Below are 17565 nucleotides of genomic sequence, written 5' to 3'. Positions count from 1 at the left end.
TGCTTTGAGTTTGAAAGCCTGTTTGACAATGTAAAGATGGTTAAGAAAGGGGTGATAAATGTCTTTCCCCGCCTTTTGCCCACTCACCTGTGAACGTGCAAGAACAGGGACTCAATCTTACTTATCATTTTTCTCCAAATGCCTAAACACCCAGCCTTGTGTTCAGTGGGACTTGATGGTCCTGATTGGCTTGGAATCGTAGCACTGAGAGATTCATTTCACTGAAGCTATCTGAGAGGCCTGGGCAGGGAAGTGCCTGGAAGCTGTGGTCATTCAGCATAAACGTTTGGGAATGTTCAGTTGGGAGAAAAGAAGGTAGTGTCTTTTCTAGTCATAAGCTCCCAGGATTCTGTGGTCCTGGGTTTGATTGTGAGGGAGACTGAAGCAAAGCTCAGGACCCCGGATTGAGCGGAGATGGGTAGATCTGTGAGGAGGTGTGGGGAACCAGAGACCATGTGATGAAGATGCCAGGTGCCCGGGAGAGGGACTGTGAGGAGGATGATGGGCAGCTGCCTCATGGGTTTTGCAGCTTTATCAGGGTTGTGCAAGGTAGCTGTTATGTGCTCAGCAGGAGTCTGTGGCCTCTGCTCTGCTTGCGCCGCATTGCAGAACTTTTCCACGAACCAGGGCTGCTGTCCCAGTGAATCCCAGGAAGGACCAAATTCTCTTCTAACTCATGACTATGGCTGTTTTGAATGGTTTTTGAAACAGAAACATTACCTGAGGTTAGGATGATGGAGAAAGAGCAGCACGTATGGCACAAAAGATATTGCATGATCTGCAAAGAAAACACAGAATCCGCTATTCCACTCTGCCAGATAACCTCCTGGGCCAAGCCTCTGTGGACTCCCCATTAACTGAGTGTAATCGTGGCTAACATTTACTGAGAGCCCAGACACTCAGAAGGTAGCAGAGCTGGAGTTGACCCCAGACAGCCTGACACAGAGCTGGCACTCCAAGACCCAGGCTTCGGCAGGCCTCCTGTCATCTCTCCACCCCCGTCACCTCCTGGCATGTCACACATTTCAATATTTTCCAGCACCTGAGTTTCTATATGAGATAGCTGTTCCCTTTGATGGAACACAGTTCCAGTTTCACCTGTGGAAACCTTCTGTATTAGTTGCCTCTGGCTGCTGTAACAAATTACCACAAATTTAGTGGCTTAAAAGAATGCAAATTTATTTTCTTACAGTTCTGGAAGTTGGAAGTTGGAAATGGGTCTCACTGAGCTAAAAACAAGGTGTTGGCAGGGCTGTGTTCCATCTAGAGGATCTAAGGGGAGATTTGTTTCCTTGCTTTTCCTAGCTTTCCGGAGCTACCTGAGTTCTTTGGCTCATGGCCCCATTTTCCATTGTCAAAACCAGCAGCATAGAATCTTCACTTCTCTGTCTCTTTCACACACACACACACACACACACACACACACACACACACACACACTTTCTCTGTCCTCTCCATCCATTTTCACATCTTCCTCTTGACTTTGGTCCTTTTACCTCCTTCTTTTAAGGATGCTGAGACCACCTTGATAACCCTGGATGATCTCTCCATCTCAAGATCTTAATCCCATTTTGTCATGTAGTATCATTAATTGCTTATGGGACTTAGGATGTGGGCATCTTTGGGGGACATTGTTCAGCTTCCCACAACTTCCCTGGTCCGTGAAGACACTATTGTCTCACTTCCTTCCAGTCCCCCGTGGCCCTTTGTACTTTCTTCCTGCCGTGGCTTTAGGCCCAATCTATTCACTGCCTGTTCATATGTCTGTCTCCTCAGCTAGACTGTGGGTGCCATAGTAGCAGAATCCATGGCGTAATCTTCTGATTATTTATCCTCAGTGCCTGATACAGTGGCTGACACAATAGGTGCTTGATCAGCGTTTGGTAAGTGGTGAATGATGAATTAGCTTGTGGCTTCAGGCCAGACACTTCCCTTCTGGGCCTAGTCTCCTCACCTGTGAGTTGAATCTAGAGGCCTTGTAGCTCCATGATCTCTTTGCACAGACATTGTACGGCACAGCTGACTTTGTAGTAACTGGCTGAGGTATATAGCGCATTACCCTAGAATGTTGGTTTCATTATTGCAGAGCCTTGGGCAACAGGCATGACGGCCAGGCACTCTTACCTAGGTCTATTGAGGGTAGATCCTGTCACAGCAGGCAGACTTGTCTAGACAAAAATCACATGCCAAATGGAAGTAAGTCTGGTTTCCTCCTCCATTGCTTACTAATTGAATGCTTTCCAGAAAGGGAAGACAATGGAAACCAGCACAGCCAGAAAACCTACACAGTGTCATGGACTCAACACAAAGACATAAGCATTTAGGGTCACATAGGCCTGCCTGCACACCTTCAGAGATCTGGACAGAGGTACACAGGACAAAGGAGACAGCCACAGCCCAGATAGACCACAAGGTGCATGGGCAGACTCAGTCGCACCCAGATATACAGACATCCATTCTGTCTGTCTCGCCAGAACTCAGAACCACAGACACACAAACAGACGAATAAAAAAACACAGGCTCATAGTAGCTCTCCCAGCCCCCTCCCTCCTACACACTCACTAAGTCACGCCTACCAGAGATGTGAACTCTACAGTTGAACTCACCCAGGTACTAGGATGAAGGAACAGACACCGGTTCATTTCCTGTCTGGTGACAACTTGCATATCTGGTCACCTCCTCCCTGACCCTCTAACAGATGGCAAATTAGAGGCCCCTGGGAGGGGTCAGGGGAGAGCCCGGCTGCCATTGCTGTGGGTTCAGCAGAGGAAGCAGCTGCTCATGAATTTCATAAATACACAGCAGAGCCTTTCCTGGTTTTCCTCTTCCCGGGGGTGTGGCTCCGCTCGCTCTATGCTGCTATCTTCCTCCAGATGTAGGGAAGGGCGAGGGCATTCTTTGTCTCTGCCCCAGTGAAGTGACCTTGGGAAAAGACATCAGCAAGAATGCCAGTGTGAAGAAGAGTTCACCAATGACTGCCCATGCAAAAGGAAACTGCAGGGCAGAGAGAGGGCAGGACATGCCCAAGGACACACAGTAGCAGAGTAGGAACCGAGTCCCCAGTTTATAGATTCCATCTAAAGGACTAAACAGTAAACTCCAAGCATGCTTGGCCATGAATTTGCAAGATTTCTTCCTTCTCTAACAGGAGAGAGTCCCCTCTATTCCCTTCTGATTTACGCCGGTGCAGCCTGGGCACAAGGGAATGGATGAAGTGAGCTTTCAGACCTCTTCTGGCCCTGCACAAGCCTAGCTCCTTGCCCAGTAGGCCCTGAGGGTAATGTGACTTTGCCACTGCTGGCCCCTGCTCTTATGCAGGCAGAAACGTGGATGTGGGAGAGAGAAAGAAGCAAATAAATAAACTTCGGCCGCCAATAGATAATGACAGTATCTTTGTAGTGCTCTACCACTGTCCAAAGTACAGTTGACCTTGAACAGCATGGGTACTAGAGGGTCCGACCCCCAGCACAATAAAAAGTTCGAATGTAACTTTGGACTCCCTCACCTCAAAACTTAAAACTACTAACAGCTTACTGTTGACTGGAAGTCTTACTGATAACATAAACAGTCAATTAACACGTATTTTGTATGTTTTATGTATCATATGCAGTATTCTTACAATAAAGTAAGCTAGAGAAAAGAAAATTTATCAAGAAAATTATAAGGAAAAGGAAATGTATTTACTGTGCGTTAGGTGGAAGTGATCACCATAAAAGCCTTCATCCTGGTTGTTTCCATGTTGAGGAGGCTCACAAGGAGGGGAAAGAGGAGGGGTTGGTCTTACTGTCTCAGGATTGGCAGAGGCAGAAGAAAACTTGTGTATAAGTGGAGCTGTGCAGTTTAAGCCCATGTTATTCAAGGATCAACTGTACTTTTAGAACTTCCTTTCTTACTCCCCTGCTAAGATGGATGGGCTGACAAAGTAGAGGCTCAGAGAGGGAAGTTTTATTTCTGCCACTGGCTAGGTAGGCTGTTAGGGTAAGTCACTTCACCTCTCCGCCACCTTTTCCAATCCCGTGAGGTGGGAATGATTAATCCCCACCTGATTTTTGAATTGAGGATTCAGTGAATTAAAGATGCATTATGCTTGGCACATATAACATATTGATTGTGATTTGTGCATTAAGTACCATACTTTCTTCAAAGACTCAGAGCTAAAAGACGTTGGTCCTTAAAGAGCTTATATAGTGCAGTAGCTTTCCAAGACTTGATCACCATCTATAATAAGAAATATATTTTATATCATAACCCAATAGAGGTATTCATACATTACTAAAACAAATATTTCATAAAATAAGACTTGCCCTTACTGTGTGAGACATTCTAATATTTTCTATTAACCTTCAAAAATGCTGGTAGTGACCACACAGTCCGTTGATTTTGTAACTTGCTAATGGTTTGAGAATGATCTAGTAGGAACAGACATGTAAACAGACAAGTATGATAGAAAGGCACGGCTGCTGGGATGGGATACACTACTGAGGACAGTGGGGTTACAACAGAAGGGGTGATTAATTATTCTTGAGGGTATTGGAAGACTAGAATGAATTTTTAGAATAGGTAATTCTTTTAAAATGAGTGGCCATTTGCTATAGATACAAAAGATAAAAAAAAAGGAATTCCGCGTAGAAGGAATGACACAAAGACATAGAGATGGGTGAGAACTTGATATGTTTTGTGCCCCTAGCAATACAGAACAATGGAACTTGTGGGATAATAGGCAGAGGTGACCTCAATGAATAGTAGCCCCCTCTTCCCTTTCAGCTTCAAAATTGGCTGGTTTCTGGGAATGGGAACCCCTGCCTTTGTCAAGCCTCAGTCATCCTTGGGTACCACGTTCCTACGCTCCAACTCCTACTGGATCTAGTACCCCATAGACAAAGCTGTCAGTCCCCTGGGTCCTCCTTAAAATAGTCATAGGCTCCCTAATAGCCTATGAATATTTTTCTGGAAGGTTTCTTGGCACAGATTCCTGTTCTCCATCAGAATTGCCCACAACTTTCTTTAAAGAAAGAGGGGGTGTGGGTGGGCGGGTCTTGCTATATTGCCCAGCTGGCCTCAAATTCTTCGGCACAAACCATCCTCCCACCTCAGCTTCCTGACTAGCCGGGACCACAGGCACACAGCAGCATGCTCCGCAAAATTGCTCTCATCTTTCTTTGCTCCTCTAAACCTTCTTTGTTCGTTTTGTGGGACTAATTTCTTTCACATTCCTCAGTAGCAGTGATGATCCTTAATTGTGATAACCAAGGTGGGATTTGAATAGTTCTTCATAAGGCTGGATGCGTGGTGGCTTATGCTTGTAATCCCAGCACTTTAGGAGGCCGAGGTGGGCAGATTCTTGAGGTCAGGAGTTCAAGACCGGGCTGACCAACATCCCGTCTCTACTAAAAAAAAATACAAAAATTGGCCAGGTGTAGTGGCATATGCCTGTAATCCCAGATACTCGGAGGCTGAGGCACTAGAATGCTTGGACCTGGGAGGTGGAGATTGCAGTGACTGGAGATTGTGTACTGCACTCCTGCCTGAGCAACAGAGCGAGATTCTGCTCAAAATAAAGAAATGAATGAATGAGTAGTCCTTCATAGCTACAAAGTGTTTTTACATATATTCTGTGTAAGCCTTACAGAAATCATGGGTAGGTAGATTTTAATTTTTTAATTTTATTATTTTTCTTTCTTTTTTTTTTACTTTTTATAAATAGATACAGGGTTTCTCCATGTTGGTCAGGCTGGACTTGAACTCCCGACTTCAGGTGATCCATCCACCTTGGCCTCCCAAAGGCTGGGATTACAGGCGTGAGCTACCGCACCGGCCATGGTGGATTTTTAAAATAACATTTGCACGCAAATACAAGGCAGACACATCATCTGCAACTGTAAAAGCTTTTTATCTTGTATAAATTCAAGACAAGTGTGCCAGCTTGGGTCACATAGCAATAGAGATTTGGAGACTATATTTTGTCTGACTCCCAATATCACACTCTTTTTCGCCTCATCATTTTCCGTCTCACATATACTAGGAAATCACTCAATAGAAGTGCTCACATACTCCCAGGGCACAAAGCTGCTAAAAGCCTTTTATTGAGGTCAAAAAATAATGATTGCAATTGGGTAATTCCATCTAATCAAAACACAAGGCTGCCAAAGATGGGTTTTCTTTAGATAGCACTTACTCTACTTAGGACCTAAGGCTGAGCCAGGTCCCAAGGCTTTCTCCTCCAAAGAAAGTGATTCCTTCCTTAATCCATGAGATTGTTCAGTATGGTAGACCAGAAAGCTAAAAGGAAACTCCAAGGCCAAAGCACATGGGAATGCATGCCAAAGAAGGAACAGCCATGGTCTTTATGCTCACATGCTGCGATGGACCAGCTCTATTGAGAGCTACAATTTCTGGGCTCTGAACACAGAGATGACTCAACTCAGTCTATGCCCTTGAGTAGCTTGTTCTAGAAGGGGAAATATGACACAGCGTTTAAAGCGTCACGTCTCAAAGCCTATGGCCTAATACTAAGACAGAAGGTTCTTAAAAGTTCAATATGGGTACTAAAGAGAGAAGATAAGGGTGGTTCAAGGAAGGTAATGTGCCCAGTGTACAGACGAGAAAGCTGATCTTAAAAAGAAGATTACAGATTGTCAGCCGGGAGCAGTGGCTCACACCCGTAATCCCAGCACTTTGGGAGGCCAAGGTGGGTGGATCGCGAGGTCAGGTGTTGGAGACCAGCCTGACCAACATGGTGAAACCCTGTCTCTATTAAAAATACAAAAATTAGCCAGGCCTGTTGGTGCATGCCTGTAATCCCAGCTACTCTGGAGGCTGAGGCAGGAGAAGCTGAGCTGAGACGTGCCACTGCACTCCATCCTGAGGGACAGAGTGAGACTCCATCTCAAAAATGATTATAGACTGTCTAAGACACACACTCATACAATGGCAGATCTAGGATTTGAACCCATCATTCATCTCCACAGAATGTCCGCTAATGGATTTTTAACTGTACTCTGTATAACAAATAACTGTAGTGTTTGCTAAAATGCAGATTCCAAGCAACACTCTCAGTAGGTCTTGGATGGCCCCAGGAATCTGCTATTTCTGGAAGCTCCCAGGTGATTCTGAAACAGATGGTTTGAGGACAGCATCCTAGGAAATACCAGAAGAGATGACTCTGTTTTCTTGTGGTTCTAAGATTCTAAAATTATTTTGCTTTTATAGTTAATCTACCCTTTGCCAGCATTTTGGCTCAATGTGTTATATAAGGATGGGATTCCTGTTATCAAGGAACTCACTTACTTCAAGGGCTCCAGGAGCAGTTCAAGGGTAATTTTGTTGTCATAATCTGCCCTTGACAAAATTCACAAAATGACCCTCAAAATTTGCTGGTTCAGCCATTCCTAGCAATGAAAGTAGGAACCTGGCTACCTACCAGACTTCTCGTTTCTGGTGTATTTGGTTCTTGGTAACCTCTAGGCAGGCAGCACCCCAGCAGGGCTGAACTGTGTGTGCTCCATGGGAAGCTGACATTTCCGGAGTGTGAATACTGGCAGTAAGACATTGAAAGCATCTTCTTCTTTGAGTGTGCCAACTCTTGGCCAAAGATAGCCCTAGAAATTATAGGACTCAGAGAGCAGATTCTGTTTGTCCTATGGAAAACTCCCATCAGCATATGGTCTCCACATCCAGCTAGAATGTGTCAGATTTCACATGTTCATTCATTTTCTCAACCACTCTTCACCCCCCCCCTTTTTCTTTTTCTAGTTTGTTTTTTATCTGCTTATCACAGTGAATGGGGTTCTTACAGCTTAGAGTTGCCTTGTTTGTGTGTACTCTTGCTCTTGAAGGAAGGGGCTACATTGTCCACAGTGCTTGGGCAAATTAAATCATCTTCCACTCTGGGATCACAGAACAGTTTACTCCTTTTGACTCAGGAGGAGGTCAGAGTCACTTCCTTGTAGATAAAGCCATAGAAACAGAAAGCAGATTGATGGTTACCAGGGACTGGGGAGAGGAGGGAATGGGACATAACTAGTTTGTGGAATTTTTATTTTGGGTTAATGAATTGTCCTGGAATTAGATAAAAGTGTTGGTCACAGAACACTATAAAGTACTAAATGCCACTGGGGGGAAAAATCACTCCCCCAGTACAATGTCAGAGGCAGAGGAAAGAAGAGTTACATATATATATATATATATTTTTTTTTTTCCTAGCATAGTTACCCAAATTTTAAGAGTTTTTATGAGAATATGTACCAGGATTTCTAGAGTTGAAAAAAGAACTAGAAAGAAAAACATTGCCTCCTCCGCACGCATACCCACCCCAAACACATACACACCACCCCTACCACCTGCGTTCCTATCCTCAACATTTCCAAAGCCATCTCTTCTTGTTTGTCTTTACTGTATAGGCGTTGTTTGGGCCTCATCCTCTCCTAGACTCCACAGTCCCCGCCTCCAGACTCACTACATCCTTTCTGACTCCATCTCCCCATTAGTTACCAACATGATCTTAATGCAAGTCTTTCCAACGTGTTGCTTCCTCACTTGAGACTTGACAATGATTCCTAGAGCCAAAAGGATGAGATCTGAACTGCTTAACGTGTCTCAGGAGGCTTTTCAATAGCTAGTCCCCTCCTCTCCAGCCTCTTTGACTGCTCCATGTTAGGTATACTGAGCTTCCTACAGCTCCTGGATGTGCTGTACTCCCTTTCTCCTGTGCCTTTGCACACGCCATTCCCTTTGCCTGTAACAACATCCTAGCATTCACTGCTTGGTTAACTCCTCCTCATCCTTCAAAGCTAAGATCAAATAGACATCCTTTAGGAGAAGTCTTCTAAGGCTTGCTTCCCCCCGCCTTCAGTCTGGGTTAAATGCCATGTCCTCTTTGCTTCTTCAACACCCTGGCTTCCCTCCATCATAATCCTTAATATGCTGTATTGTGGTCATCTGTTAACCTGGCTCTCTAACTCACTGGCCTATAAATTCCTGGAGGGTAAAAGACTTATGTCTTATGTATATTCATCTTCATATTTTTGGAGTTTAACACACGGCAGGAATCAATAAGTACTTATTGATTGCATTCATTCATTTTCAGAAAAAAAAGGAGGTAATTTATAAAGTTCAAAGATTTGGAGAGATGGAATTGAAAACAAATGTTCTGCGCATTATAACTTAGATCTCTTCCTGGTGCTTAGGGTACAGTTTTGCTTGTTTGCTGAGACTGTATTTATTGTCTAATGTGTCCTTTTGCACAATAGAGATCTATGGAGTAGGATTGTGGGCTGGGAGTGGGTTTATTCCATAGACCTAAGACAGCTACTTAATTTCCATAGACCCTTCCCAGCCCGGGCCTCTGGGTTTTCTTTCTGGGTGGAGATCATCTTTTGTAGGAAATGGAACTGCTCCAAACCAAGAAGCTTTTACTTTTACTAGCTCTTTTTGTGCTCTGCTGTTCAAATATTAGGAAGATTGAGCCCTGTTTCAGTCTTGACAGTATTATGTTTCATAAGCCCTCAGAAAAGTGTTTGTGTAACCTCAAGTCATGCTGAAAGTGAAATACAGCTTAAATTGGGATGCTGCTGGACCTTACTCAACTTTTCGCCTCCCCACTTGGCTCTGTGCAGAGCGTATTTGAGTATGTGGTTCCCCCTCAAGTCCGTAGGAGTTGTATTGTCAATAAGGTCCGAGGCCAGAGTGCTTGCTTTCTAGTAAGTAGAGAGAATTTTTGAAATTCAACGACAAACATGTATTAAGCCCTTGTTGTGTATAAGGCTTAAAGCTAAGTGCCTGGGGTGATTCAGGGTGATTAGGGATAGGGTTACATCTTCCAGAAGCCTCCCATCTAGGAAGAGAGGCCAATAAGCAAAGTTCTGGACACATGGGAGAGCATGGCTTTCTCTGGATCCAGTAACTACTTTGGTATCCAGATCATTAAAGAACGGAATGCCTCTTATTGAACTATGTAGCAGTCACAGGTTTAGATCTTCTCGAGTTCATTGTTGTCTTTAATCTTTATATGATTCCTATCTTGCAGTTAGGAAATGGAAACCCTAAGATGGAGTGACTGTGAGCTCAGAAAATTAGATTGGGAGATAAGCCAGGGGATCGAGGTGGTAGATTGTTCAAGATCTTAAAGGGGAAGGTGTTTTCTGGGGATGGGGGAACTGTCCCCTGCTATATTTGTCCCTGGCAGATGGAGGGATTCTGGGAGAAAGATTTTTAAGAAATTAGGCCTGTACGACTTATTTTCATGAATCTAGCTGCTAAGCTGGAATAAGTGAAGTTAAAAGTAGTGATGGGCCAAGGAGGATGGATCATGAGGTCAAGAATGTGAGGCAAAGGAGGGTGGATCACTAGGTCAAGAGTTTAAGAACAGCCTAGCCAGCATGGTGAAACCCCATCTCTACTAAAAATACAAAACGTAGCCTGGTGTGGTGGCACACACCTGTAATCCCGGCTACTGAGGAGGCTGAGGCAGGAGAATCACTTAAACCCGGTTGGCAGAGGTTGCAGTGAGACTCAAAAAAAAAAAAGGTAAAAATGTAGTGATGGAAGGATTTATCAAAACCTCTTCCTCCCAGACAAAGTTAAGGATAAAGGAGAGGATAATTTTGAGCTAGAGATGAGGACATTGCTGTCTGCACATCTCAGATGATAACACCATTTTAGTACAAAAAGAAGTAAGTCCACTAGGGGAGATAAGGAAAATGTGGGGCTGGGGTGGGGGCTGGGGCTGGGGTGGAGAAGGGTTGAAAAGTTTAATTATCTTCACATAGAGCTTTAATCGAGTCTGTTTCCTTATACTGAGGGCACTTGAAAACATTTTCCCAAACCAACTACAGAGAATTTTCTGGCAGGGGAGCCTAGAGCCTACTGGCAGGCTGTGCACAGATCTTTTCTTTCCTGATTCTCAAGTTTGACTCTGACTGGAAGACAAATCTTTTGGTACCACGGTTCTCACCTCCTGACAAAAGAAAGGGAGAAGAGAATTAATTTTTTCCCCTTGCAAAGTGGTAAATCTAATAGCTCTCAAATTGTGAATGTATTAAGATGTTACACTTCTTTTTTTTTGAGATGAGAGTCTCGCTTTGTCACCAGGCTGGAGTGCAGTGGTACAATCTCAGCTCACTGCATCCTCTACCGCCCTGGTTCAAGCCTGCCTCAGCCTCCTGAGTAGCTGGTATTACCAGCACGCATCACAATGCCCAGTTAATTTTTGTATTTTTAACAGAGACAGGGTTTTACCATGTTGGCCAGGATGGTCTCTATCTCTTGACCTCGTGATTTACCCGCCTGGCCCTCCCAAAGTGCTGGGATTACAGGCGTGAGCCACCGCGTCCAGCCTGATTTTACACTTCTTGACTAATATTTCATTTTCTTGTAGTAGCATAGAAATACCCTAGCTTTCTTTTTTTAGCAACAAAATACTACTTATTAAATGTTTTGGTAGGTAATATATGTCATGGGTACAAAATCAAAAGGTACGACAGGTTTCACAGTGACCAGTAAACGTCTGTTCACCTTTGTCTTCTGGCCACCTGCTTCCCCGCTCTTGAGGTAACCAGCATCACCAGTTTCTTACCGTGATTTTTATAGCACAGAAGGGACATTGTGAAAATCAGTTTAACAAATAATTCAACTCTGTACTGTGGCCAGAACCTGGATTTCTAGAGCCTTCGTTTTGGCAAATCTTATTAAAAACTTCATTTTCTTGCCTGTAATGTGGCCAGAGTGAAGCCACGATGCTGTCATTAGTAATGAGCACATTACCATCTGCAGGACAAAGACTCTTCAATTCAGAAAGCTGTTGGACATAGGAACTTTGATAGTATTTTAGGCCCTATTTTGAAAGCCAGCCATGTTTCCTATTAAATTACGTGACTGATAGCTGCCACTTATGGTTACTTAGTAAAAACTCCTGTTGCTAAACGGCCCAAATGGATGTCTGTGTATTCACTTTACCATTAATACAATGTACAAATTTTCCTTACTCCAGTAGCTCATCAAGTCCTTGGATCTTTCATCATAAGCTCACTGAGGCAGGAACTATGCCTGAGCCATCCTCACAGCTTTGCAAGTGGCGTTCAATAAATGTTTCTCAAGTCTTCTAAGAAAGACTCAGTGAGGTCACATCCCCATGAGGAAAAAGAATGCTGGGAATACGTGATAGGAGATTTTTCATTAACCTTTCTTCCAGGTTAGTTGCTGACTTTTTTGGCAATGAGAACCTGGTTTCTTGACCCCCATCAAATAGTTGCTATCACCGGGTTTTCAAGAAAAGTAGTTGCCACTGCCTGACTTCAACTGTTGCTGATAGGAGTTCATGTTGGCTGATCTTTTTTGGTTACACCCTGGATTCCTTTGTGAGAAAAGGGAAAGTAGTGTGAATTAATGACTGTAACTAATTATGATCTACTTCCTTTGTTTAGGAACTTATCTTTCATTGCTATTTGTTTGCCTTGAGAAATAAGGAATTATGGGTTGCTGATGTGGGCACTGGACCTGAGAGTCCTTAGAAGTGGATTCTACTGGGCTGGATGCAGTGGCTCATGCCTGTGATCCCAGCACCTTGGGAGGCTGAGGCGGGTGGATCACCTGAGGTCGGGAATTAGAGACCAGCCAGACCAACATGGAGAAACCCCATCTCTACTAAAAATTCTAAATTAGCCAGGTGTGGTGGTGCGTGCCTGTAATCCCAACTACTCAGGTGGCTGAGGCAGGAGAATGACTTGAACCTGGGAGGCGGAGGTTGTGGTTAGCCGAGATCGCACCATTGCACTCCAGCCTGGGCAACAAGAGTGAAACTCTGTCTCAAAAAAAAAAGTGGATTCTGCTGAACCGGTGTTCTGCAACCTGGGCATGTCACGGCCTTTTCCCAGGCCTCAGTTTCCCTATCTATGTAGTAAGACTTGATGATATGATCTCTATTGTCCTTCCCTATTCAAAGAGTTATGATCTGGGGCCACTTTTCCTAAAGTCTGTGCTCCTCTGACCTTCCTTTTCCCACTGTACCCAGACCTCACACATCAGTTACTAACTTTAATCTCTGTTTTGTGCTTCTAGGTTTTCTTCGTGTCTGACCTCTTCAAAACTAAGACGACGCTATCCCTGCCTGCCCCCACTATCCGGAAGGAAATCCTTTCACCTGTGGACATTATTGACAGGAACAATCACCACAACATGGTGTAGGTGCCGCCCACCTCCTGAGCTGTTTCTGTAAAATGACTGCTGACAGCAACTTCTTGCTGCTCTCCAATCTCATCAGACAGTAGAATGTAGGGAAAAACTTTTGCCCGACTGATTTTTAAAAAGAAAAAACAAATGTTTTACTTTGTGGCCTTCCAGAATAGGTAGTATTCACCTATGTGGAAACACAGCAAACTAACACCAAGTGCCGGAGTCTTGAATGTGGAATTGGTTCGAGTGTTCATGTTCTAGTGAACACGGCCTGTTCAGGAACAAACACTAAAATGATTTGAGTAGAGGCTGCTGGTCACCTTTGTGACCTGAGGAATCCCAGGCCTGTGAGAAAAGCAAAAATTCACATTGTAGCACACAATGCCAGAAATAGCACTGAATTGAGAAAATAGCCATTGCGGGGCTGCCCTCTTGAGTCTCTCTGTCCATCCCATTCTATTCTGTACTGTGACTTTAGTTCAGGAAGTTTTGTTTTGTTGTTTAAATAGAAGGAAAGAGCAAGTTTGCTCAGTCAAGTGATCAGATCCTGAATCCAGATTCCCAGTCCTAAGACCTTATCACCTTCCCTGCCCATAGGCCAACAACTGTAGTTCCTCACATTAGTGATTAGCGGACTCTTTGTGGATGAATGAATTTCACAAATAGCACAATTTCAGAAGAAATCGAGGGCACGGGCCCTCACTTTTCTTCTTTTGACGCATCATCCTGTGATGTTGAAATGTCAATTGCAGGATGCTGATGTTGTGCGCATCAATCACCGGGCACTTGCACACTCTTAGAAACAGTTCGACTTCAGTTACTGCCTTGAAATCCTTGCTGCGGGCCCACCAGGATTTCCTGTGAGGGCCCAGGGATGAGCAAGGCATGGTCTGCCACCAGCTGATGGAAAGCAGCCTTCTGTACAACAGATGGGAGAGTGAAGGGGGCAGAATGAAAACCGAACCAACCTTTTGGCTGTTGCAAATCAGAAGGAGCCAGAGTAGCAGGCAGTCTCATGCCTGAGGGGCTACCCTTCAGGATGACAGAGATGAGGGTCTTTGTAGGAGTTGCTCTTGCTAAGCTGTGTAAAGCACTATTGTCTTGGGGTTGACCCCTAGGGCAGTTCTTGGTAGGTTCTGCTGGGCAGAACATATGGGTTAAATCTCGGTAGAGAGTTTTCCTCATCCTCTATCCATAAGTGTCCTTCCATGCAAGGTCCCACTCTAGGTGGTAGACAGGGACCCCTTCTACTGAACCTTTGAGGAAAGGAGGAAGGAAGAAATGCATTAATAGATCTTGGATGCAGACCTTTTAAAGGGTTACATGTAACCATATGGATCAACCACATGCACATCCTGTAGTAATACAGAATCCGTCCTTTCATTTCAACTTATAGCAAGCTATGATTTTTATATATAAATATTATATAAATAATGTATAAAACATTAAAAGTTAACTATGTAAAATATTATTTCTGAAACAATTTTAGCTATATCCACTATGATTATAAACTGTGTCTCGACCTGTGTTATTTACATTAGCTGCTTTAAAAAGCATTGAGTTAATTTTTTAAAAAATATCAACTAAAGTATCATAGTTCTGTGGTAGACATTGTTTTATAATGAAAGAAATAACTGCAACTAGAGAAAACTGTATAAAAACATTAAATTGTCAGTATTTTTGTAAGGTTCCATTTTGTAAAGAGAATAATATTCAAAGACTTTTGTAGCATACAAAGTGAAAACTTGTATCTGCGAAACTATACTCGTATTAAATGTGCTTTTTAAATAAAAGCTCGTAACACAACTAATTAAGGATTACAAGCCTGGAGTGTTTGAGAGATGTCTGTCTCAGGTGTGTGGGAAGGAGGAAGAATCAAGGGCTGGCCTCTTTGAGTGGGCTTGCCTCATCTCAGGGCACCAACTCCTGATTTTTTCAGTGGGGAATGTGGTGGTCATAGGATAGATATGGATGTCTGCCCTGCTCTTTCATCTCTGAAAGTCTATTTGCAGAATGAGGCCCTGGCTCTACTCTCATCTCAGTCTATTCTAAATAATTTTTGTATTCTAAAGGGGATTTTTCCATCAGGGAGGTAGGAGCTGTGGGAACCCCAAAGGCAGATAAGCAGCCTTCACTCTAGATAAGGTGTGCTGCGGGAGCTTACCGAGAGAATCCTGTACACAGCTCACATCAAAGGAAGGCACGTGCACCGCTGAGAATGGCGTGGGGCTCCTGCTTCTCTTCCTTATGTTTCTTCTGCAACCTGGAAGAAAAGGGGAAGCTAGAAATTCACATTTATCAAACACCTGTGTGACAGAGATTTCTGCCTATTTGTTCTGCCTGATCTTCACAGCAGTTCTTATTTTGAGAAATAAGGAATATAAGGAATGCAAACATGAAACAATTTGTCTAAGATCCTAGAGCAGTAAATTGTAGGATAGGTCTTATAATAATTTGCTATGGCGGCTACAACAAATTATCACAAACTTGAAACAACGTAGATAGATGTATTGTCTACAATCTTGGAGACTAGGGGAGACGCTGTTTCCTTGCCTTTTCAATCATTAGAGGTCACCCACTTGCCCTGGCTTGTGGCCCTCTTCCTCCATGTTCAAAGCCAGCAACATTGGGCTGAGTCCTCCCTCTGCTATCTCTTTGGTTCTCCTCTTCTGCCTTCCCTTTCACATGTAAGGACCCTCCCTGGTACTTACACGGGGCTGCTCATAATCTAGGATAATCACCCAATATTAAAGTCAGCTTACTGCAAACTTAATTTAGTCTGTTGCCTTAATTCCTCTTTGCCATGGAACATATATTCACAGATGCCAGGGATTTAAGACATGCAATATTTGGGGAACCATTGTTCGGAGTACCATAGTTCACCCTTTGGCCCTCAAAAGATTTACATTCATCCCATATGAAAAAGAGATCACCCTATCCCCAGATTCCCTAAAGGCCTGGCATATGGCAGCATCAAGTCAAAATCCTAAATCTTAATGACTTAAAAATCCCAAATCTCATTATCTAAACTAACCCATTCAAATTAGGTAAAGAGGGGGCTCCATGTTTAATCCACCCTGGAATACAGTTTTTCTCTCTGAACCTGTGAAACTTAAGTTATCTGCTTCCTAAATTCAGTGGTGGGACAGGCATAGGATAATACTTACAGGCTTTTCTATTTAAAGAGGGAGAAAAATAGAAGGAAAAAAAGAATTCATCAATCCCAAACAACTTCAAATTCAGCCAGGGACCAGGCATGATGGCTCACCCATACCTGTAATCCCAGCACTTTGCGAGGCCAAGGCAGGCAGATCACTTGAGGTCAGGAGTTCAAGACCAGTCTGGCCAATATGGTAAAACCACGTCTGTACTAAAAATACAAAAAAAATTAGCTGGGTGTGGTGGTGCACGCCTTTAATCCCAGCTACTCTGGAGGCTGAAGCAGGAGAATCACTTGAAGCCAGGAAGCAAAGGTTGCAGTGAGCCAAAATCATACCACTGCACTCCAGCCTGGTCAACAGAGCAAGACTCTGTCTTAAAAAAAAAAAAAAAAAATCTAGCCAGGGAAGCTCCATTTGGCTTCAAGAATTGGAAATAGACCCAAGTATGCCTCCTTTCTTGCCACCAAGGTCAGCCTGCTCTTTGCTACTACGTAAATCAACTACCTCCAGTCCCTAGAATAGCTCAGCAATTTCACATTTTTCTGTAAGTGGTGATGTCTCATTGGGTCCCAAAATGTAGCTAGGAAGATCTTTAAGGACAGAGTCCAAATTTTCACTTCAAATCTGAAGAACCAATGTCCAGAGGGACAGAACAACTCTTGTTGGTGGGGGTGGGAGAGGGAAGGTACCCAGGGAGTGGAGGGACTGGTGAGACCAGAGCCCAAGCCTTATGATCCTAGTCCTCACATCTTTCCATTTTACCTTCCAACAGTACTTGACAAACCAAACTCCAGAAGTAGCCCCGTTTCATGGGGACCTCCGGGAACAGTGAAGCTGCATGCTCTTGTGAGGAGCAGTATGATGTGGAGAAGGAAACAAGCACCTGGGGACTCAGACCCAGATTGCAGCCTTGGCTCTGCCACTTACTGGCTAGGTGATGTGACTTTGGACAAGTTTCTTAACCTCTCTGAACCTTGGGTTATTGCTCAGTAAAGACGAGATTCTTCTTTGTTCATGGCATTCTGTGAGCCTTGAATTGCTTCTTTAACTGTTTTTCGTGGACTAACAACATTTGTATCCCTGGAGAGCTTGGTAGAAATATAGACCTAGAAGACCCCTGCCCCACCCCAACCTACAGAATCAGAATCTTCCTTTGGGCAAGATCCCTAGGATTCACATACACAGTAAAGTTGGAGAAATACCCCTACTCTTTGCTTCTTAAACTTGCAGACTCTGT

At 43.8% G+C, this 17565-nt stretch overlaps 1 protein-coding gene across 1 annotated transcript in view; it reads left to right on the top strand.

Annotated features, from left to right (window-relative positions):
- PLPP3 (phospholipid phosphatase 3) overlaps positions 1–14977 on the top strand; it is an 86610-nt gene extending 71633 nt beyond the window's left edge. The window contains exon 6 of the mRNA XM_002750869.7: positions 13054–14977. Within this exon, the coding sequence (XP_002750915.1) occupies positions 13054–13179 (126 nt within the window). The 3' untranslated portion in view covers positions 13180–14977. The remainder of the gene's footprint in view (positions 1–13053) is intronic.
- Positions 14978–17565: the final 2588 nt, after the last annotated feature.

The sequence above is a fragment of the Callithrix jacchus genome, chromosome 7, assembly GCF_049354715.1.
Source record: "Callithrix jacchus isolate 240 chromosome 7, calJac240_pri, whole genome shotgun sequence".
NCBI lineage: Eukaryota > Metazoa > Chordata > Mammalia > Primates > Cebidae > Callithrix > Callithrix jacchus.
The sequence above is the reverse complement of the archived record's forward strand: the minus strand, read 5'-3'. Positions and strand labels throughout refer to the sequence as shown.